The sequence below is a fragment of the Hypanus sabinus genome, chromosome 3 (assembly GCF_030144855.1).
Source record: "Hypanus sabinus isolate sHypSab1 chromosome 3, sHypSab1.hap1, whole genome shotgun sequence".
Taxonomy (NCBI): Eukaryota; Metazoa; Chordata; class Chondrichthyes; order Myliobatiformes; family Dasyatidae; genus Hypanus; species Hypanus sabinus.
Genome location: NC_082708.1, coordinates 187,069,795 through 187,093,471, shown reverse-complemented (window position 1 = coordinate 187,093,471; position 23,677 = coordinate 187,069,795). Strand labels below are relative to the sequence as shown.

General features: G+C 43.5%; 1 protein-coding gene across 5 annotated transcripts in view; it reads right to left on the bottom strand.

Annotated features, from left to right (window-relative positions):
- Positions 1-23,677, bottom strand: part of LOC132391962 (exocyst complex component 6B-like) — an 845,841-nt gene that overhangs the window by 465,227 nt on the left and 356,937 nt on the right. For all 5 annotated transcript variants that reach the window (XM_059965781.1, XM_059965785.1, XM_059965784.1 and 2 more), the window contains exon 8: positions 116-184. In XM_059965781.1, the coding sequence (XP_059821764.1) occupies positions 116-184 (69 nt within the window). The remainder of the gene's footprint in view (positions 1-115; positions 185-23,677) is intronic.

Here is a 23,677-nt window from a genome sequence, read left to right as displayed (position 1 = left end):
TCCTTGCTCCCACCCGCCATCCAGACAGGTGACACCACCATGTTCCCCGCCTCACCATTGCCCGCCATATGCCCTCCCCCTCCGCTCCTCCATGATTTGACCCCAGGTGACTTACCAGTGCTGTGTATATATGCAAACATCTGTACACGGGAGAGAAGTCCACAAGATCTTGGGCACTTAGTACCTGCCAAACACATGAAACATCACAGGCATAAGGAAGAGAGTAGGTGAAACATAGTGCATGGCTCACATCCATATCAATCAATAACGCTGTCAATCAACGCAGCACATCCATAAAAAGATCAAAAGCTTCAAGCAGATATGTGTTATAAAAGACAGGTGTGGTGCAGCTGTTGGAAATTAAGAGGACAATACCAGACCTGTGTGCTTTGGGTTTGGTCTGCTTCTCCAACACATGCAATCCACCAGTCCTGATGGGATTGTAGCTTTTATTAAGCGATGTCCCCACACTTAAGAGTAACCTTGTGGGATAACAGTCCCACAATGGGTAATGTTCCATAAAATGTTACCACTTAACATTAAATCACTCACAGATTTTTAGCTTTTAAACTCTGTGAATTAATATCACATCAAGGAGAGATATTTCAGTATTTGATTTCAGCACCGGGGCAGCGACTATTGAACACAGAGTAAACCTCCCACAGCACTAACCTATCAAACTCTGTCAGGACAGGGAGAGTATGGGTTAGATAAAGCTCCCTCTGCAGTGTCCCATTAAGCACACTCAGGGCATCACACACAAGATGCTAGAGGAATTCAGTAGGTCAGGCAGCATCTACCGAGAGGAATATGCAGTCAACTTTTCAGGCCAAGATCTTTCACCAGAACAGAAGATACACATTAATGCTCACTCCAACAATGGTCCATCATGTACCTGTACATCTGAGGTAGATACTGTATGAACTGATAGACACTACAGCTCCATCTGCACTGCTCCATCAGACACCCAAAGGGGAGAGACTGCTTGGGTTAGATACAGAGTAAAGCTCCTTCCACTTTGTGCCATCACACACTCCCAGAGCTGGGGAGAAACGGGCATAGTAGCTTAGCAATTAGCGTAACACTATTACAGTGCCATAGAACCAGGTTCAATTCACGCTGCAGCCTGTAAGGAGATGCACATTCTCCCCCTGACTGTGTGGATTTCCTCCGGCTGCAGCAGTTTCTTCCCACAATTATTTATTTACTTATCGAGATGCAGCGCGAAATAGGCCCTTCCAACCCTTTGAGTCTCGCTGCCCTGCAATCTCCCGATTCAATCCTAGCCTAGTCATGGGCCAATTTACAATGACCAATTAAGCTACCAACCAGTATATCTTGTGACTGAGGGAGGAAACTGGAGCAGCCAGGGGAAAACAAGGTGGTCATGGGGCCCGTCACGACCAATGCCCTGAAGTGCACCAGACTAAGGAGTTTTACTGTTGAGAGAACAAAGACAGAAATTGTTTAGTTCTGGATCTCTCATTGTAGGAAAGATGTGGAAATTTTAGAGAGGGTGCAGAGGAGATTCACCAGCATGGTGCCTGGATTAGAGAGCATCACTCATGAGGGTAGGCTGAGTGAGCTAGGGCTTTTCTTTCAGGAGTGAAAAAGGGTGAGAGGTAACTTTATAGCGGTTCAGAAAGTTAAAAAGTTCAAAAGTAAATTATTATCAAAGTACTTATACGTCACTAAGATTCATTTTCCTGCGGACATTCACAGTAGAACAAAGAAATACAATGGGCTTCTTCACACAGAGAGTGGTGGGAGTGTGGAATGAGCTGCCAGATGAAGTAGTGAACACGGGCTCACTTTTAACATTTATGAAAAACTTGGACAGGTACATGAATGGCATGGAGGGCCAGGTGCAGGTCAGTGGGACTAGGCAGAAAAATGGTTCAGCACAGCCAAGAAGGGCCAAAAGGCCTGTTTCTGTGTTCTATGGTTCTATGGAATCAATAAAAAACCACACACAAAGCCGGACAAACAACCAATGTGCAAAAGAAGACAAATGCTGCAAATGCAAACAAACAAATAAATAGATAGGTAGGTAGATAAATAAATAACCAAATCGGTAGGCAGCTAAATAAACAAATAGATACATACGTACATACTTGGACAAACAAGCAGTTAACTAATATTGAAAGCATGAGTTGCAGGGCCCTTGAAGGTGAGTCCATAGGTTCTGGAATCAGTTCAGTGTTGTGGTGAGTGAAGTTATTCACGTTGGTTCAGCGGCCTGATGGTTGGAGGGTAATAACTATTCCTGAACTTTGAACTTTGAAACTGGTAGTGTGGGACCTAAGGCTCCTGTACCTCCTATCTGATGACAACAGTAAGAAGAGGGCATGGCCTGGATGGTGGGGTCCTTGATGATGGATGCTGCTTTCCTGTGGAAGCCCTACTTGTAGAGGTGATCAATAGTGGGGTGGGTGGGCTTTACTGTCATGGACAGGACTGTATTCATCACTTTCTGTAGAGTTTTCCATTCATGGCACTGGTGTTTCCATACTAGGCTGTGATACAACCAGTCAGCGTACTCTCCACCGTGCATCCATAGATGTTTGTCAAAGTTTTAGATAACATGTCAAATCCACGAAATCTTCTAAACAACTGGTGTAAGTATATAGGTGATAAGAGACATAGACAGAGTGGGCAGTCAAAAGAATTTTCCCAGTATGGAAGTGACTAATACAAAGGGACATAATTTTAAGATGATTGGAGAAACATATAGAGGGGGATGTCAGAGGTAAGGTTTTACACAGAGAGTGGTGGGTGTGTGGAACACACTGCCAGAGATGGTAGCAGTGGCAGATAAATTAGGGACATTTAAGAGATTCTTAGGTAGGCACCTGGATGTGAGAAAAATGGAGGGATATGTGGGAGAGAAGGGTTAGAGTGTTTGGAGACAGTTAAGAGTCAGCACAACATCATGGGCCAAAAGGTCTGTACTGTACTGTTCTATGTTCTATGTCTATGCTCTCAAAGTAGAACTGGAATTTAAGTCAGCTGTCTAAATTTTGGGATCCTTCAACAATATCTAACTTCTCCTTTGTGTCTTTTGTTCCCCTGGATAATTCCATGATGTGTAGAATTCTTGGACTTTCAGGCAATTTCCTCGAATGGAAGATTGACCTTGCACAGAATGTTCCTGGCTTACCAAGGATAAAGATTATGCAATACCCATTTCTCACATATTCCCATCCACAAACTTTTCACTCAGAACATCTCCAAAACTCTACAGCTACCGGCACTCCTGCCTGCCTTGTGTTTAGTGCTCAGTAGAAGCAAATAAAATATTCTCAGTGCTGAGTGTGTTCTAGTTTTCTGACTGTGATCAAGAAGGAACCAGGCGGAAAGCCTGATTCACAGGGGTTGACCTCATTGGCAAGACTATAGCAATGGTGCAGCACATCATCTGATCCGGGCTGCTCCGATAGCCAACGCATTTCCCTTTCTTGGTTACATGCTCTAGCTTCCTGTCCTATCAGATTTCACCATCTGCAGCCCTTTGTTGTCTTCACCTATCATCTCGCAGCGTCTGTCAGTATCTCCACCTCCCCATTGGCCCTATCACCTCCTAGCCTCTATCACCATCTTCCTTCACTCCTCCTCTGTCCACCTATTGCCTCTCCTCACCTGGATCCAGCTATCACCGTGCACCCTCTGTCATTATCTCCACTTTCCCATTAGCCCTCCACACCTGGATCCACCCATCACCTCTCTTGCAATCACCACCCTCCCATCCTCTCCCAATCATAAGAGGCACGGATCGAGTGGATAACCAGAGACTATTTCCCAAGGTGGAAGTGGCTATTACACGGGGTCATAACTTTAAGGTGATTAGAGGGAAGTATAGGGAGATGTCAGAGATAGTTTTTTACACTGAGAATGGTAGGGCCATGGAACACTTTGCCGGGGTGGGGTAGAGGCAAATACACTAGGGAAATTTAAGATAATCACATGAGTGATAGAGAAATGGAGGTCTATGCAGGAGGGATCGTAGAGTTGGTTAATGTGTCGGTACAATATTGTGGGCCGAAGGGCCTGTACAGTACTATTCTAAGTTATATGTAACTCCTACTCCATACCAGAAAGAATGCCACAGTTCAAGAATATAGGTCACCACGAGGAACTGAGGGGAGGAGTGGAGGTTGTTCAGAACAAACTATACATGCAAGAATCCATTGTGACTCCGACTTCCCAAAGATATTACATAAATCAGCCAGCCTAGGTACATTTGCACGACCCTCCCCCACCATTGAGGACATTTCCAAGGGGCAGTGCGTCAAGAAGGTGACATCCCATCATTAACGACCCTCGCATTCCAGGAAATCGGTAGTCATGGAATTTAAAATATGGTACGTCACCAACGACTCCAGCAAAACTCTACAGAAGTATGATGGAGAGAATTCTGACCGGTCGCATCACAGACTGGTAAAGAGGCCCAATGCACAGGATTTACTGAGGCTGCAGGAGCTTGTGGACTCAGCCACCTCCATGGCGGGCAGAAGTGACTCCAGCATCAAAGACAACTTCCATAGGTGGGGCTTCAAGAAGGCGGCATCCAACACTAAGGATCTTCACCACCCAGGACATGCCCTCCTCCAATTGCTACCATCGGGGAGGATGTAGAGGAGCCTAAAGACACACACTCAATGATCAGGAACTGCGTTTTGCCCTCCACCAGCAGCTTTCTGAACATTTCATGAACCCATCAACACTTGCTTGCTATTTCTTCTGCTTTAAGTATACCCACAGACTTGGCCTCCACTGCAGTCTGTGGCAGAGCATTCCACAGATTCACTACTCTCTGCCTAGAAAAGTTCTAAAAGGTCGCCCCTCAATTTTGAGGCTATGTCTTCTAGTTCTGATTACCCCCATCAGAGGAAACATCCTCTCCACATCCATCCTAACTAGTTTGGTAGGTTTCAATGAGTTTCCCATGTATTCTTCTAAATTCCAGTGAGTACTGGCCTAAAGCTGCCAAATGTCCCTCATATGTTAACCCTTTCATACCCAGAATCATCCCCGTGAAGCTGCTCTGGACTCTCTCCAATAACAGCACATCCTTTCTGAAAGATGGGGCCCAAAACTGTTGGCAAAAATCCAGGTGCTGCCTGACTAGTGTCTTAGAAAGGCTCAGCATTATCTCCTTGTTTTTATATTCTATTCCCCTTGAAATAAATGCCAACATTGCATTTGTTTCTTTACCAAAGACTCAGCCTGTAAATTAACCTTCTGGGAGTCTTACATGAGGACTCCTAAGTCCCTCTGCACCTCTGATGTTTGAACCTTCTCCCCATTTAGATGAAAGTCTGCACTATTGTTCCTTTTACCAAAATGCATTATCATACATTTCCCAACACTTTATTCCATCTGCCACTTTTTTGCCAATTTGTCCCAATTTCTCTAAGTCCTGTTGCAATCACATTGCCTCCTCAGCAGTACATACCCCTCCACCTATCTTTGTATCATCCACAAACTTTGCCTTAAAGCCATCAATTGCATTATCCATATCATTTGCAAACAATGTGAAAAGTAGCGATCCCAATACTGACCCCTGAGGAACACCAGTAGTCACTGGCAGACAATCAGAAAAGGCCCCTTTCATTCCCACTCACTGCCTCCTGCTTGTCAGCCTTTCTTCTATCCATGCCAGTATCTTTCCTGTAATGCCATAGGATTTTATCTTGTTAAGCAGCTTCATTATGAACTGCCTTCTGAAAATCCAAGTAAATCCACTACCTCTCCTTTGTCGACCCTGATTGCTACTTCCTCAAAAGACTAACAGATTTTGTCAGGCAAGATTTCCCATGACAGAAACCGTGCTGACTTTGACTTATTTTAGTCAAAATAGTCTTAACCTTGTCAAAGGTCTTACTAAAGTCCATATAGCCAACATCCATAAAACATTCCTCCTCATCTCGGCTCTAAATGGATGACCCTTTTTCTTAGGCTGTGCTCTCTCGTCCTAGATTCCACCACCATAGAAACATCGTCTCCACTTAGACTCTATCTAGACCTTTTAATATTCAATAAGTTTCAAAGAGACTCCCACTCTGAAGTCAGATCTTGAGACAACTTTCATCAACATTAAACATGTTGTATTAAGATACAGCTCAATGCCCCAAAAGCTGGGCTGCCCCATCTCAGCTGTGTAATTATCTGGTATACAACTGTTTACCATTTACGTTAATGATTTGGATGAAGGCATAGAAAATAACATCAGCAAATTTGCTGATGATACTGAGCTGGGTGGCAGTGTGACATGCGATGAGGATGTTAGGAGAATTCAGGGTGACTTGGATAGGCTGGGTGAGTGCGCAGATACTTGGCAGATGGCGTTTAATGTGAATAAGTGTGAGGTTATCCACTTTGGGAGTAAGAACAGGAAGGCAGATTATTATCTGAACGGTGTAGAGTTGGGTAAGAGAGAAATACAAAGAGATCTAGGAGTCCTTGTTCATCAGTCACTGAAGGTGAATGAGCAAGCAAGTGCAGCAGGCAGTGAAGAAGGCTAATGAAATGTTGGCCTTTATTACAAAGGGAATTGAGGACAAGAGCAAGGAAATCCTCTTGCATTTGTATAGAGCCCTGGTGAGACCACACCTGGAGTATTGTGTACAGTTTTGGTCTCCAGGGTTAGGGAAGGACATCCTGGCTGTAGAGGAAGTGCAGCGTAGATTTACAAAGTTAACTCCTGGGATGTTAGGACTGTCTTACGCAGAGAGGTTAGAGAGACTGGGCTTGTACACACTGGAATTAAGGAGATTGAGAGGGGACCTGATTGAAACATATAAGATTATTTAGGGATTGGACAAGATAGAGGCAGGAAATATGTTCCAGATGCTGGGAGAGTCCAGTACCAGAGAGCATGGTTTGAGAATAAGGGGTAGGTCATTTAGGTCAGAGTTAAGGAAAAACTTCTTCTCCCAGAGAGTTGTGGGGGTCTGGAATGCACTGCCTCGGAAGGTAGTGGAGGCCAATTCTCTGGATGCTTTCAAGAAGGAGCTATATAGGAATCTTATGGATAGGGGAATCAAGGGATATAGGGACAAGGCAGGAACCGGGTATTGATAGTAGTTGATCAGCCATGATCTCAAAATGGCAGTGCAGGCTCGAAGGGCCCTTTGGTCTACTTCTGCACCTATTGTCTATTGTCTATTCTTTAGGCTTCAAACAGTTGTTTAAGATGATTAACCTAATGAAATAAAGAAATGAAACACCCCCAAGGAGTTCAGACCCAAATATGTTACTGAAAATTTATAGAAGGTCTGGACTGTTGTCAAGGCTTGTAATCACAACTGAGGATTCAAAGAATGTGTACAAACCAGAAAGGAAATGAAATTACAGACTGAGACTCACCATCTATGAACTCCTTTATCACAGAGATGGCTCAGAGGTGGTGGGTCGAGGGAAGCAAAGGAAGAGTGGATAATGCCCTATGCCATTCACAGTCCCAAGAAGTGATAAAATCTGCCTCCCAGGGTTTGCGAACTCGATGTAGTCCACAGTGCATCACAATAAGAGCCCTCCCACCATTGAGCACATCTACAGGGTGCGCTGTCACAGGAAAACAGCAAGGATGCCCACCATCCAGGACATGCTCGCATCTTGCTCTACCTTCAAGGAGATATAGGAGTCCACACCACCAGGTTCATAGTTCAAAGTTCAGGAACAGTTATTACCCTTCATCCATCAGGATCTTGAACCAATGTGAATAACTTCACTCACCTCAACTCTGAACTGACTCCACGACATAGGGACTCACTTTCAAAGACTCCACAAGTCATGATCTCAATACTTGCATGGTTTGTCTTCTTTTGAATATTGGTTGCGTGTCAGTCTTACATTGATTCTATTGTACTTCTTAATTCTACTGTGAATACCCAGAAGAAAATGAATATGAGGGTAGTATATGGTGACATATACATCCGCACTTTGACAATAAGTTTACTTTGAACACTGAATCTCAAGCTACCGTTCCAGCATCCACTGTTGTAGGAGCTGAGCTGAAAACAAAGCCCATTCCACTGGCATGTTACAGCTGAGCAAACATGAACAGGTGATTCAGAAACCAGAATGCATGAGTTCCTCTTGTGTCTTCGAAAACCTCAGGATGCGCTTTGATGCCAATGAAACAACACTGCTGTTGGAATGCGGTGTGGCAGCATAGTGATCTAGTGACGGACACGGGGCTAGTCTCTATTGACCTGGACTCTGACCTCAGCCCCTTTCCTTTCCAGTCCTGATTAAGGGTCTTGGCCCAGTAGCGTAGTGGTTAACACAACGCTTTACAGTATATCAGTGACCCAGGTTCAATTCCTGCCGCTGTCTGTAAGGACTTTCTCCCCGTGACCATGTGGACATCCTCTGGGTGCTCCAGTTTCCTCCCAAAGTCCAAAGACGTAGATTGGGAGACCACTTCACCAAGCACCTATGCTCTGTCTGCTAGAAAAAAACAGAATCTCCCAGTGGCTACCCATTTCAACTCTACTTCCCATTCCCTTTCCAACATATCAGTCTATGTCCTCCTCTACTGCTGCAATGAGGCCACACTCAAGTTGCAACACCTTGTATTACGTCTGGGTAGCCTGCAACCTGATGGCATAAACATCGACTTCTCGAGTTTACGGTAATTACCTCCCCCCTTCACCATTCCCATTCCCATTTCCCTCTCTCACCTCATCTCCGTACCTACCCATCACCTCCCTCTGGTGCACCTCCCTGTTGTGTCTGTGCACAACTACATATCAATTCAACGAAAGCATGCCGCGGGTGATGGCTTAAACTGGTATATTCACATTGCAGCGAGAGAGACAGAGAGAACAATGCACATGCGTGGAAAACAGCACATGCGCACAACTGATTAATACGTGGGGGGTGGTCATTGCTCTAAAAGAAATAGATCTATACATTACACTTCCTCCCCTTCAGAGTAATACAACATGAACTGTATATGTACAAAGCATTCAATTTCCCTTCAATAACCCACACCCTAAATAAACATGCTTTCACAATAACAGTCCATAACTAACTTCACAGATCTAAAGGTTCAGTCTTTTGGGTGGCACTGTATTTCTTTCAGGTTAGTGCCTCTGGACCTGTGCAGTGAATCAAGTTCTGGCGTCATGTTCCTGTCAGTGACATCTTCTCTCAGAGATAAGTCTGGTGACTGTAATATGTCCACCTTGTTGAATGCAGTCGACTTAGTTGGGTTCTTTAGTTGAGCATCCAGCATCTGGTCCACATGACATCTCCATGTCTGATATCCAACATCCACTGTGTACGTCAGTGGTCCAGTTCTTGTAGCTATCCTACCGGCTGTTCTGTTGTCTTCTCGGTAATCACACGCTAGGACTTCCTGTCCAATCTTGAAGCTCCCCGCTGCTTCACTTAACAAATGGTTGAACTGTTTATTCTGCACTTCCCTCCATAGATCTGGTTTCAGGAGGTCTATGTGAGACCTCAAATTGCTGTTCATGAACAGCACTGCAGGTGTTTGATTTGTCATTGCTTGAACAGAGTTCTGATACACAAAAAGAAAATTGTGCTGTAGAGAAATGTCCTCTTTGTCTATCACTTTAATGGTCCTCTTGAAGGTTTGGATAAACCTTTCAGCTAACCCATTCGTTGCTGGGTGGTGAGGAGCTGACTTGAAATGTCTGATGCCATTTTTTCTTCATAAACAGTTGGGCATGTATTGTGGTCTGTTTTGACTCACAATTTGTTCTGGTAAGCCGTTTCTGGTCCTCAGAGCGGAGACAGTCTTTGCTGCGGTCGTTGACTTCATTGGAATGACCTCCAGACACTTTGAATGAGCATCTACAGGAATCAGAAACATGGAGTCCATCAATGATCTAGCATGTACTCTTTCTCATGGTGAAGACGGCCACTCTCATGGGTGTAACGATACCTGTGGGGGGTGCATTTTGAACTTTTTGGCTTCCAGAACAGCTTTCAGCCAAGTTTTCAGACTGCTTACCTATTCCCAGCCACCATACATAGCTCCAGGCAAGACTTTTCATCTTGACTGTACCCAAGTGTCCTTCATGCAGATTTGTTAACACTCCAATGCACAGTTTAGAGGTAACCAAAACACGAGATCCACACATCAGTGTTCTTTGACATGTCGTCAGTTGGTCTTGTCTTGCTGAGAACTCTGGAAACATAGTTACCCTCAGCTGGCTATCCTTGCATGGTGATGTCATAGACTTTTGACATGTTGGGTTATCCCTTGTTTCCCTTTGCATTTTGGAATTTGTTACCAGCAAATGGTCACCAACTGGTTCAACTTCTGCTGGGTCACAGTATGATGACTTTTCATCTTCAGTTGTGAATACTGGAAAATATGACAAGTCATCAGCATTGCTTTGTTGTTTGGTACCCTTGAACTCTATGTCATAAGAATGGGCTCTTGGGAATAGTTCCAACATTGTAACCGGGTAGCAGTCATCACCAGAATTCCCTTCCTGGGATTGAAAATGGACACAAGGGGTTGGTGATCTGTCATCAGCATAATCTTTTGTCCACAAAGGTAGAGGTAGAACTTCTTTATTCGCCATACTAGACTAAGGGCCTCTCGGACTAAGGTTCCCATAGGCCCTTGCTAGACTAAAGGTCAATCTGTGCATAGTTGCATTCTCTGCTTGTCAGTGACCTTGAAGCAAACACAATCGGGTGTTCAGATCCATCTTTCATAATGTGTGACAAAACAACTCCAAGGTCATAGCGGGACATATCGCACACCAGGGCTGAGCAGTTCTTCGGATGTTATTAGTCTCTTAGTTTCGTTGTATGCTTTTTCACATCTTTCTGACCATTCCCATTTAGTTTCTGTCTGAAAAACAGAGCATTCAATGGATGCAGCACTGAAGCAATGTTTAGGAGAACCAGTGGTACTAGTTTACAAGGCCCAAGTATGACCCGAGTTGTGACACATTTTCCGGTTTGGGTGCCTGAAGCATTGCTTCAATCTTCTCTTGAGACTTATATAAACAATGCTTGTTGATGACATATCTGCAGTATGAGATTTCATTCTTGAAACACTCACATTTCTCTCTCTTTGCATGCAGACCATGCTCACTCAGCCTGGTAAACACTTTACCAAGATTCTGGAGGTGCTCTTCATTATTCTTGCCAGTCACGATGATGTCATCAAGGTAACATTGTGTTCCTGGGATATCTTGGAGCACTTGGTCCATTGCTCTTTGCCAAATTGCTGGAGGTGATGCAACACCAAAGGTGAGATGATTATACTTGAACAGTCCCTTGTGAGTATTCATTGTGAGGAACTATCTGCTTGACTCCTCAATCTCCATTTGTAGAAAGGCTAGTGACAAGACAATCTTTGAAAATCTCTCCCCAACTGCCAAAGATGCAAAAATATCTTCTATTCATGACATAGAAGATATGCACAGTACACAGCACTGGGCTGGTGTTTATCTTGAAATCCCCAAATATGCGAATGGCTCTGGACTTCCCTTTCTTGATCACTGGGACAATGGGCGCAGACCAATCACTCTACTGAACCTTCAGGAGAATGCCAGAACCCTCCAAGCTCTGCAGTTCAGCATCCACTTTAGGAAATAGTGTGTAAGACACTGGACGTGCTTTATGGAATCTTGGTGTTGCTGTTTCATCCAGTTCAATTCTGGTCTTCATGCCTTTGAGTTTACCAATCCCTTTCTTAAACACCTTCTTATTAACATTAAGCAACTGTGCCAGTCTCTGGCTAGTGCTACTACTTGAGCTGCCGTTACCTGTAATTGTCATACTAAGTGCTTTGACTGAGTGCCAGTCTAGCTGGATTTTTCTCAACCACTCACATCCGAAAAGTGCAGGCCCTCTACTTTCCAATACATAAAGCTGGTGTGTTTGGCCTCCATACATCACATTTACTTCATTTTGCCTTTGGGAGCCATTTTTTAGCCTGTGTAAGTCTTTAGCATCACTGAGGTCTTCTCTAATGGTATCTTAGAATTCAATCTGTTGCAGTCAGCCTCTGGAATTATGGACAAAGTTCACCCTGTATCCAGCTTCATTTTCAGTTTTACACCAGTCACATCTATTGTGATCCAGATGATTTTGTGATCTGCTTCATTTATACCACCTTTGTCAGACTCTCTGTTGTCTGATCCGTTTCACACTCAGTAACTTTATGCATTTGCTTAGTTCTGTGTTGCAGACTTTTTACTTAGTTGTGCTTTTTGTCTGCCTTGCACACTCTCCCTCTGTGACCTTGTCTGTGACACTTCCTGCAGATTCTTTCTTTGAACCAAAAGTCATTTGCATCATGGGAGGATTTGCCACGTTGATAACAATTTTAGCTTTTTGCCCCCTTCAGTGACTATTTGCCTATTTCACATTCTAACCTTTTCTGTAGTTGTGCTGCATCCTTTGCTGAATGGTCGTTCTAAAGTTGGGTCTCTTTCTGCCAGTAGCCTCATTTGAGTGCTTTGTCTATCTGTGCCACATACAAGCCTGTCCCTTAATGCATCAGGAAGTCCATCTCTAAAGTCACAGTACCGGGAAAGTTTGTGCAGCTCAGCAATGTGTTCAGAAAGGCTTTCATCTTTTGACTGGGTCCTTCTGTAAAATCTGAATCTCTCAGCTATTACCGGTGGTTTAAGGCTCAAGTGATTTTGCAAAATTGTAACAATTTCATTGAACTTGTTTGTTTGCTTTCCAGGGGTAACTAAGTTGCATAAAAGACTGTACGTTCTTGGGCCCATTGAGCTAATAATTGTCGGGGATTTCTTTTGCTCCTCCACGTTGTTTGCGTTGCAATAGAGTTCAACCTTCTCGATATAAAACTCCCAGCCTTCATTCATACTATCAAATTTATCAACTTTCCCGACTGAAGCTATCACCATTTTCACTTTAAATTCAGCGCATCTTTCACTGTTACTATGCACTGTACCCATGCGTTTGTTAGCATCCACGACTCCTTCTCTGTACTGTTGAACTCTTGCTGTTTCATCCCATAATCATGCTGTAAATGCCGGTACAGTTAGTGATAATTTCTGATATTCAGGTTTGTACTCGTCGCCTGTGTACAACTGCTGTGCATAGCACGTACACAGGTGATGGCTTTAGCTGGTATATTCACATTGCAGAAACTGAGAGAGACAACAGATCAATACGTGATGCTAAGGGGGCGGGGGTGGGGGTCATTGCTCTAAAAGAAATAAACCCATGCATTACACTCACCTTTTCCTTTTACCCATGGTCTTCTGCCGTCCTATCAGATTCCTCCTTCTCCAACTCTCTATCTCCTACACCTATCAGCTTCTCGGTTCTTTACTTCACCCTTCCCCCTCTCCCACTTTCACCTATCACCTACCACCTTGTATTTCTTCCTCCCCTGCCCCCACCTTCTTGCTCTAACTTCTCATCTTTTTTCCCAAATCCCGCTGAAGGGTCTCAGCCAGAAATGCCAAATGTCATCTCTTTTCCATAGATGCAGCCTGGCTTGCTGAGCTCCTCCAGCATTTTGTGCATGTTGCAAAGATGTACCAATTCATAAGTTAATGGGTCATTGTGAATCATCCCGTGATTAGACTAGGGTTAAGTCGGGGGTTGCTGGGTGACACGGCTTAAAGGGCCAGAAGGGCCTGTTCCGCATTGTATCAGAATCAATTAATCAATCAATAAACAGACAGAATGCTGAATGATTATTCTCCTTCATAGATGCTGCCTGACCTGCTGAGTTCCTCCAGTATTTTGAGTGTGTTGCTCTGCTTATCTGGAGATTATTTTATTATTTGGAGATCCAGCAAGGTGACAAACACTTCCAGCGCAATGGACCAACACTGCCCGATTTAAGAAAGGAGAAAGGAGGAAGGCAGCAGAAAGGAAATTATAGACCAGTTAGCCTGACCTCAGTGGTTGGGAAGACGTTAGAGTCAATTGTTAAGGATGAGGAGATGGAATATTTGGTGACACAGGACAAGGTAGCACAAAGTCAGCATAGTTTCCTTCAGGGAACATCCTGTCTGACTAACCTGTTGAAATTCTTTGAGGAGATTACAAGTAGGATAGATAAAAGGGATGTAATGGACATTGTATATTTGAACTTTCAAAAGGCCTTTGACAAGGTGCCACACATGAGGTTGCTTATCAAGGTAAGAGCCCCTGGTATTACAGGAAAGTTACTAACATGGATAGAGTATTGGCTGATTGGTAGGAGGCAGCCAGTGGGATTAAAAGGATCCTTTTCTGGTTGGCTGCCAGTGACGGTCGGTGTTGGGACCACTTTTTTATACTATATATAAATGATTTAGGTGATGGGATAGATGGCTGTGTAGCCAATTTGCAGATGATATGAAGATTAGTGGAGGGGCAGGTAGTGGTGAGGAAACAGGTAGGGTGCAGAAAGACTTAGACAGATTAGGAGAATGGGCAAGGATGTGACAAATGAAATATAATGTTGGAAAATGGATGGCCATGCACTTTGCTAGTAGAAATAAATGTGTGGACTATTTTCTAAATGGGGAGAAAATACAAAAATATGAGATGCAAAGGGACATAGGAGTCCTTGTGCAGAACACTCTAAAGCAGGCATGGGCAAACTACGGCCCACAGGCCATATGCGGCCCGTTAAGCTTTTTAATCCGGCCCGCAGAACTTGATGAAATTATATTAATAAACCTTGTTAACGTTTTTACCCTGCAATTCTGGCGTTTTCCCAATAGATGACGCACTCTATATACATTTGTGGCGACCCATTTCCTGGCACATCCGAACCGGCTCACAATTAGCCAGCGTTCCGGCTAAGGGAGATAGCCTGCGGGGATTTGCGAGCACAGAGCTTTGGAGCCTCTGCGCGGGGGGCAGGTTGAGGGAGGCTTAAAAGTGAGGCTGGGGATTTCGAATAAAGTTTTTTTCTTCGACTGCAGTTACCGACTCTGTGTCGTAATTTTAGCGCTGCATGTAGCACACCGCTACACATTGACCTTTGTTGAGGTGCAGCGTATTACTCCACATTTGCGCTTTACTCTTTGTTCGGCTCGACCTATTTGTGTGAACAGGCGTTCAGCGTCATGAACATCAACAAAGCCAGGCACAGATCCAAGTTAATTGACTAACACCTCAGATCCATCCTGAGAGTCGCCACAACAAAACTAAATCCAGACTTTGATGCGCTGGCTAAAAAGGGAGACCAACAACACTGTTCCCACTGAAATTAAAAATAAGTTTCTTCATTGTGTTATGTAAAAAATGCATTTGAAAATATTTTTTTCAATAAGCCTTACATGTTACATGTCATTTCTGTTAAGTGATGGACATGAGTAGTGCGCAGGTGCACATACGTTCTCAAAATCAAAAATGCGCTCCAGATCAAATAACGCGCTCTGCATACTGGCGAGTTGTCACTGTTCTGTCATTGAGCGGGTCGTTGTTGAGTTTTGGCACAGGGGACAATTGAATAAGAAGGAGCAGGACAAGTAGACCTGCATCTCCTACCGTTATTGAAATAAAGACAGTCAGGAGGAGAGTGATGATGATAATATCTTGAAGGATAACAGAATTTTCAGTGCTTTAAAATAATAACTGTTACTATTAAAAAAGCTGTATTCCATTCATTTAATTTTCAGTGTTTTAAAAGTCATTTCAATAAATAGCTAAATACCATGGGACTTCAAAGACAGATATTTTGTTGTAATGCATTTGTTCATTTTCAATTGAAATTAAAGCACATGTTTTCTACATATCCCATGATATTTTATTTTCTCTTATGAGGTGTATTACCAAAACACTCCGTCCATCTGCTCCTGGTCCGGCCCCCCTGTCAAATTTTAGAACCCTTTGTGGCCCTCAAGTCAAAAAGTTTGCCCACCCCTGCTCTAAAGGTTAACTTGCAGGTTGAGTCGGTGGTGAGGAAGGCAAGTGTCATGTTAGCATTCATTTCAAGAGGTCTAGAATACAAGAGCAGGGATGTGATGCTGAGGCTTTATAAGGCACTGGTGAGGGCTCACCTTGAGTAATGTGAGCAGTTTTGGGCCCCTCATCTTAGAAAAGATGTGCTGGCATTGGGGAGGGTCCAGAATCCTTTCATTCCAAGGATGATTCCAGGAATGAAAGGGTTATCATACGAGGAATGTTTAATGGCTCTGGGTCTGTACTTTCTGGAATTCAGAAGGATGAAGGGGGATCTCATTGAAACCTTTCACATGTTGAAGGCTAGGAACTGGGGTTGAGGAGGGGGAAAAAAGGATCAGCCATGATTGAATGGTGGAGCAGACTCGATGGGCCAGATGGCCTAATTCTGCTCCTATGTCTTATGTCTTATGGTCTCATTATACCCATGTGACCAATTAACCTACCAACCAGTATGTATTTAGTATGGGGAGGAAACTAGAGCACCCAGAGGAAACTCAAGCAGTTACAGGAAAAACATATGACAGCGGCAGGAATTGAACCCAGGTAGCTGAAGTTGTAATAGCATTCTGCTAGCCATTATGCAATGTAAGTTCAAATTTCCCGAGGACTGTTGGTGACTTTCAATTCAAATAAATACAGAAAACGATTTTCGAAAGGGATTAGAATTGGAATTGATTTATTATTGTCACATGTACCAAGATAATGTGAATAGATTGTCTTGCATACTCTTTATACAGATCAGATCATTGCACACAGTGCATTGAACTAGAACTAGATAAAACAAATAAAAATCTAGAATAAAATGTAAAAGCTACTGAAAGGGTGAAGTGCAGGTAAATGATAAAGTGCAAGATAATAATGAGGTAGATTGTTGGCCAATGTCCATTCATAACTGTGGGATTGAAGCTGTCATGAGCCCTGTGGTATGTGCTTTCAGACTGAGGTGGGACAGGGGCTATCCGGGAAGGGCTAGGTCTTTGATTGTGATGGCTTGTTTACTGAGGCAGCAAGGAAAATACAGTTCTGTGCAAAAATCAAAGGCACGTATATAAAGCTAGCCACTCCCCACCCCGGCACACTTTCTCTGTCACCTGTCCCACCTTGCCGTTCCCATGGCGCTCCACCCTCACCATTCCCAACATCCTTTGCTCCTGTCAGATTTACAGATTCACTGTCCACTCCACATTGACAAGTGCAGTACTGTGCAAAAGTCTTAGGCACCCTAGCTGGACTTTTGCACAGTACTGTAGACAGAGCCCACAGAGAGAAAGCTGATGTGCTGAGCTGTAACTACACAATTTATGTTGTTAACTGTTGAAATCCACATCAATGATAAGTATACCTTGAGTGCAGAAGGGTGCAGTTGTACAAGGCATTGATGAGGCTGCACCTCTGGTACTTTGTTCAGTTTTGGTCACCCCGCTATAGGAAGGGTACTTTTAGTCTGGAAAAAGTAGAGAGGAGATATAGCAGGATGCTGCTGTGACTTGAGGGACTGAGTTATTGAGGATATGTGAACAGGTTGGGACTTTATTCTTTGGAGTGTAGGAGAATGGAAAGTGATCTTAATAGAGTTGTATAAAATGATGATGCCCACAGAACACACACTGTCGCAGGGTTCAAAATGGAATTGAAAATTATTGTTACATGTACAGTAAATACCTCATCTTGCAAACTGTTCACACGGACCAAATCTTCACATACACAACGCACTAAGAAAGTACAGTGTAAAACAATAATAGAATGAAGAATGAAGTGTTAACATTAGAAGGCAGACAATCAGGTACAAGATCATAGCAATGTAGACTGTGAGGTCAAGAGTCCATCAGATCGACAACTCGGTGACATAGGTTTAAGGTGAAAGGGGAGAGATATGACAGAAGTTTTTTTCACGCAGAGAGTGTGGGTATTTTGAACAAGCTGTCAGAGGAAGTGGTTGGAGCAGAAACATTAACAACATTGAAAACACACACAAAATGCTGGAGAAACTCAGCAAGACAGGCAGCATCCAGAGGGAAATAAAACATCAATATTTTGGGCCATGAGGTACAGGAACAGGAAAGACTTAGTGCAGGAGTTCCCAGCCAATTTTATGCCATGGACTCCGGGTTAGGAAACCCTGATTTAGAAGGATATGGGCCAAATGTGAGCAAATGAGACTAGCTTAAATGGCAAAACTAGCCAACATGGACCAGATGGGCTGAAGGGCTTGTTTCTATGCTGTGTGAGTCTATTCCGGGAAGAGAAATACCAACCTTAAATGGTTTCACTTAAAAATGACCCGCAATTCTTAAGTGGTAAAGAAAGTCACTTCAGTAGGTAACACACACAAAATGCTGGAGAAACTCTGCAGGTTAGCCAGCATCTATGGAAAGGAATAAAGAGACAATATTTCAGGCTGAGACCCTTCATCAGGACTGGAAAGTAAAAGGGAAAAATCCAGATGAAGAATGCGGGGAGGTAGTTTACAAGCTAGAAGGCAATAAGTGAGAGCAGATGAGGAGGAAGGTGAGTAGGCGAGATGGGGATGAAGTGAGAAGCTGGGAGGTGAAAGGCGGAAAAGGTAAAAGGCAGAAGAAGAAGGAATCTGATTGGAGAGGAGTAAATGAAGAAGGAGGGTCACAGAGGGAGATAATGGGCAGGTGAGGAAAAGAGAAGCACTAAGAGGGGAATGGAAAATGAGAGAAGGCGAAGGAAGAGAAATTAATAACGGACTGATCTTGCCAGTAATGTCCAACATCCAATCAGCAAGTAATAGAAAAGTGAGGAACTACGAAGCCAATTTACCCAGAGTCAGTTATAATGACCAGACAGCCTAATGACTAGATTATAAATAGCAATCGAGGAACATAGAACATAGAATAGTACAGCACTGGAGCAGGCCATTAGCCCCACAATGCTGTGGCAAACCGATTAAATTAGTAATCAAATTGCTAACAAAAACAATCTCTTTTGCCTACACGATGTCCATATTCCTCCATTTTCTTCACACTTATGTACCTACCTAAAGATCTTTTTGAAGTCCCTAATGTATCTGCCTCTACCACCACCCCAGGCAGCGCATTCCAGACACCAACCACTCTCTGTAAAAGAAAACTTGCCCCTCCTTTGAAATTACTCACTGCCCTCTGGATTTAGACATTTCAACCCTAGGAAAAAGATACTGTCTGTCTTCTCTTTCTACACCTCTAATAATCTTGTAAACATAGAACATAAAATAGTACAGCACATGGCAGGCCAATGTTGTGCCAACCCTCAAACCCTGCCTCCCATATAACCCCCCCCCCAACTTAAATTCCTCCATATACCTGTCTAGTAGTCTCTTAAACTTCACTAGTGTATCTGCCTCCACCACTGACTCAGGCAGTGCATTCCATGCACCAACCACTCTGAGTGAAAAACCTCTATCAGATCTCCCCTACGCCTCTGCCACTGCAGAGAAAACTACCCAAGTTTCTCCAATCTCTCCTTATAGCATATGCCCTCTAATCCAGGCAGCATCCTGGTAAACCTCTTCTGTATCCTCTCCAAAGCCTCAAAATTCTTTCTTTAATGGGGGCGACCAGAACTGCATACAGTATTCCAGTTGTAGCCTAACTAGAGTTTTATAAAGCTGCAACATGGAATGGGCTGCCGGCAACGGTGGTGGAGGCAGATACGATAGAGTTTTTTAAGAGACTTTTGGATAGGTACATGGAGCTTAGAAAAATAGAGGGCTATGGGTAAGCTTAGTAATTTCTAGGGTATGGACATGTTCGGCACAACTTTGTGGGACGAAGGGCCTGTATTGTGCTGTAGGTTTTCTGTTTCTATGTTTCTAACATAGTCTCCTGGCTTTTGAACTCAATGCCTCGACTGATAAAAGCAAGCATGCCATATGCCTTCTTAACCACCCTATCAACCTGTGTGTGGCCATACTCAGGGAGCTTCGAACACCCTGCTCATCTACACCATTAAGGCCGGGACCCAGTGGAGACTAATGGCGGCCAGCACAGCTATCAACCAATTAGAATGACAAGTCGGACCAATATAATTATGAGCACTCGGCAGAAACAACACTCAAATATGCACTGAAGGTAAATGCATTCAGTCTTATTCCTATAGAATAAGTCTTCTCCTTTGCTTGCGACCTAACCCTCCACGCTAAGTGAACAGTTCGGGTAAATGGAGAACGTCCCTGCCATTACACAAGTAATGCTGCAGAATATCTTACACTCATCACACCTAAATGAATGACACCTCTGAGAAACTGTGCACACTCTCAGCACATCACAGAAATGCTGATGCCTTGTGCTACAGCCTTGAACTCACAACTCACTCAGTTGGAGCCAAACGCTGATTCTGACCCTTGGCTGCCACTGTGCAGGACAGGCACGCCCATGACTTTGCAATTATGTGCTGCGCATGGTTGCGGCCAGAACTTAAGACCATTTTAACTCCGAAGCTCGCAAATAATTATTACCCAATGTGATTGGTGCACTCTGCCTCTCTGGGCAAGTTCAGACAAGTATCCTTACAATCTTCTCCCAGCCAGCTAATGTCACAGCAAGCTAGAGATGGATCTCGTTATTCCTCTTGTGCACTGTTTATTTTTCTTTATAACTTATAGTAATTTTTATGTCTTGCACTGTATTGCTGCCAGAAACCAAAAAATTCATGACGAAATCATGAGGGGCTTAAACAGGGTGAATGCATTCTGTCTTATTCCTATGGAATAAGTCTTCCCCTCTACCATTCGATTTCTGAATGGACACTGAACCTATGGACACTACTTCAATACTTTTTTATTTCTATTGTTGCATTTCTTATTTAATTTAACTATTCACTAAATATATACTTACTGCAATTCACAGTTTTTCCGATTATTCTGCAATAAAGGCAACAGATTTCACGACATATGCTGTTCATATTAAACCTGATTCTGATTCTAGTTAGCAAATTAAGAACTAGAGGCCATAGGTTTAAGGTGAGAAGGGAAAGATTTAATTGAAACTTGAGGGCCTCCTTTACATAAATGGCATTATGCATGTGGAACAAGCTGCCAGAGTAAGAGGTTGAGGCAGATACAATAGCATCTTTAAAAGTCATTTGGTTAGGCACATGGATTAGAAAGGTTTAGAAGGTTAAAAGTCAAATGGAGCCGAAGGCCCGGTGCCTGCAAATGCTAGTCCACTGGAGGGTGGAGTCAGAAGACGCCCGCTGGGATTAGAAGACTATGTACGTGTGTGAGCGGATGGAAGAGACAAATTGGGCTTCTTTTGGTGTTGTTTAATTGCTTGATATGACCTGTGTTGTTCTGCTGAACATATTGGGCATGCTCTGTTGGCAATGGAAGGTGTGATGACACTTGTGGGCTGCCCCCAGTACATCCTCAAGTGTGCTGGTTGTTAACGCAAATGACACATTTCACTGTAGGTTTTGATGGACAATTGATAAATAAATGAATCTGAATCTGAATAAATACTGGAAAATAGAAAGAGCTAGGGTGGGCATCTTGGTCAGCATGGACCAGTTGGGCTGAAGGGCCTATTTGCATACTGTATCACTTTATAACTCTAGGGTACATAGGTGATAATAAACCTGATTCTGATTCTGCAGTCCTTGCCTTACACGTGTGCACCTCCTAGTGGATAAGTGGTCCATCCTCAGACACACGGAACTCTAATAGGGCAACGTGAGCCAATTACAACAGACTCATTACACCATTAAATCCTTAAGACTTCTTACTGCAACTCCACATTGTCTGAAACATGTTGCTTGGCGGTCTCTGGATGCTATTACCATTAATGATGATTGGATTTAATAAGAGGTAATGACATGGCATCAATGGGAACCAAATCAATCCCACTCACAAGGTTAATTTTCAATAACAGAGAGCCTTAAATATAAACATGATGTTCAGAAGAAATTAAAATTCACCCCAGGGTGACTAGTTTTTCCTTTTTACTCCACTGGGAGAGCAGCAGTTTCGATGCCATGGTAAGGATCAGGGTAACACAGAGGGAGAATACTGAGAACATTTACAAAAAGGGCTGACACAAGAAAGCAGCATCCATCACCATTCAAGCCATATTCTCTTCTTGCTACTTGAAGAAGATACTGAAGCCTTAGGTCCCACACCTCCAGTTCAGGGGCAGTTAATACCCCTCAACCATCAGGCTCCTGAAGCAGTGTGGACAACTTCACTCACCTCGACTCCACAAACCACAGACTCACTTTCAAGGACACTTCAACTCATGTTCTCAGAATTATTTATTGTTTGCACCAAAGCATATTTAATAATAAATTTACTTTGAACTTTAAACTCTCAGCATTGTTTCTTCATTTTTATTTACACAATTTGTCTTCTTTTGCACATTGGTTGTTTGTCAGTCTGTTTATGTAAATGAATCTCAGGGTTGTATATGGCGATATATGTACTTTGATAATAAATTTACATTGACATTCACTACGGTGCTGCTACTGACACAGACTGGGTCTCCAACTGCAAAGTTCGCCTTCCCAACAATAAACTGGTTGTGGCAGCATACCTTACAGTACCAACGATCAAGGTTCAATACCCGTCGCTGTCTGTAAGAAGTCTGTATGTTCCTCCAGGTGCTCCAGTTTCCTCCCACAGTCCAAAAATGCCCGGGTTAGGGTTACTGAGTTGTGGCATGCTATGATGGCGCCGGTAGCATGTCAACACTTGTGGACTGCACCCAGCACATGTTTGGACTAACTTTTCACATGTACATTATTTGTGTCAAATCAGATCAGTGAGGATTGTGCTAGAAAGCCCGCAATTGGTCATCATCAGTGTGCTTTGCACGGTTCACCTGTAGAAAATTGCTACTTTGCTACCATACCCAATCTCCTCAAATTCCTAATAAAATGTATCAACAATCAATCTAACCTTTCCTTCCTACCACCTTCCTCCATGTATCTGCTTCTAGCACCACCCCTGGCATTTACCACTCTGTGTAAAAAACAACCTCCAACATCACTTCGTGGGTACATTTTTTAAAGCAGAGGTTGAGGGGAGATCTGACAGAGATCTATAGGATTAAGAGAGGCACAGATACAGATGGAGTAGCTCTGCTCCATCCATCACAAGCGGAACTTCCCAGAGGTCTATCATTATAATTCCAGTTCCCAATTCCACTCCAACATGTTGGCCCATGGCCTCTTCTTCTCACCTGCTCATCACTTTCCCCTAGGTCCCCTCCTTTTCTCTTTCTCCTGTGGTCCACTGTCCTTTCCTATCAGATTTTTTCTTCTCCAGCCCTTGACCTTTCCCACCCACCAGGCTGCACCTATCACCTTCCAGCTAGAGACCTTCCCCTCCCCCCACCTTTTTATTCTGGAGCCTCTGATCTTCGTTCTCGGTCCTGATGAAGGGTCTCAGCCCAAAATGTTGACTGCTTTTACATTTCCATACATGCTGCTTGACCCGCTGAGTTCTCCAGCATTTTGTGTGTGTTGCATGTTTAAGGTGAGACAGAGAGAGTTCAAAAGAGATATGCTAGATGAGTTTTTTTACTCAGAGAGTGATAGGTGCCTAGAAAAGGCTGCCAGGGCTTTGTTGTAAACATATACAGTACAATGCTGGTGCCTAAAAGGCTTTAACATAGAATACGCAGGCAATGGAGGGATATGGATCATGAGTGGGCAGGAGAGATCATGTTTAATTTGGCATGGTGTTCAGCACAGACACTGTGGGCCTATGTTCTGCTTTAGGCATCTGTGTTGGTTTAATGCCACACTAAGTGTACAGAAAAGTATTTACAGATTCCATTAGATACACAGA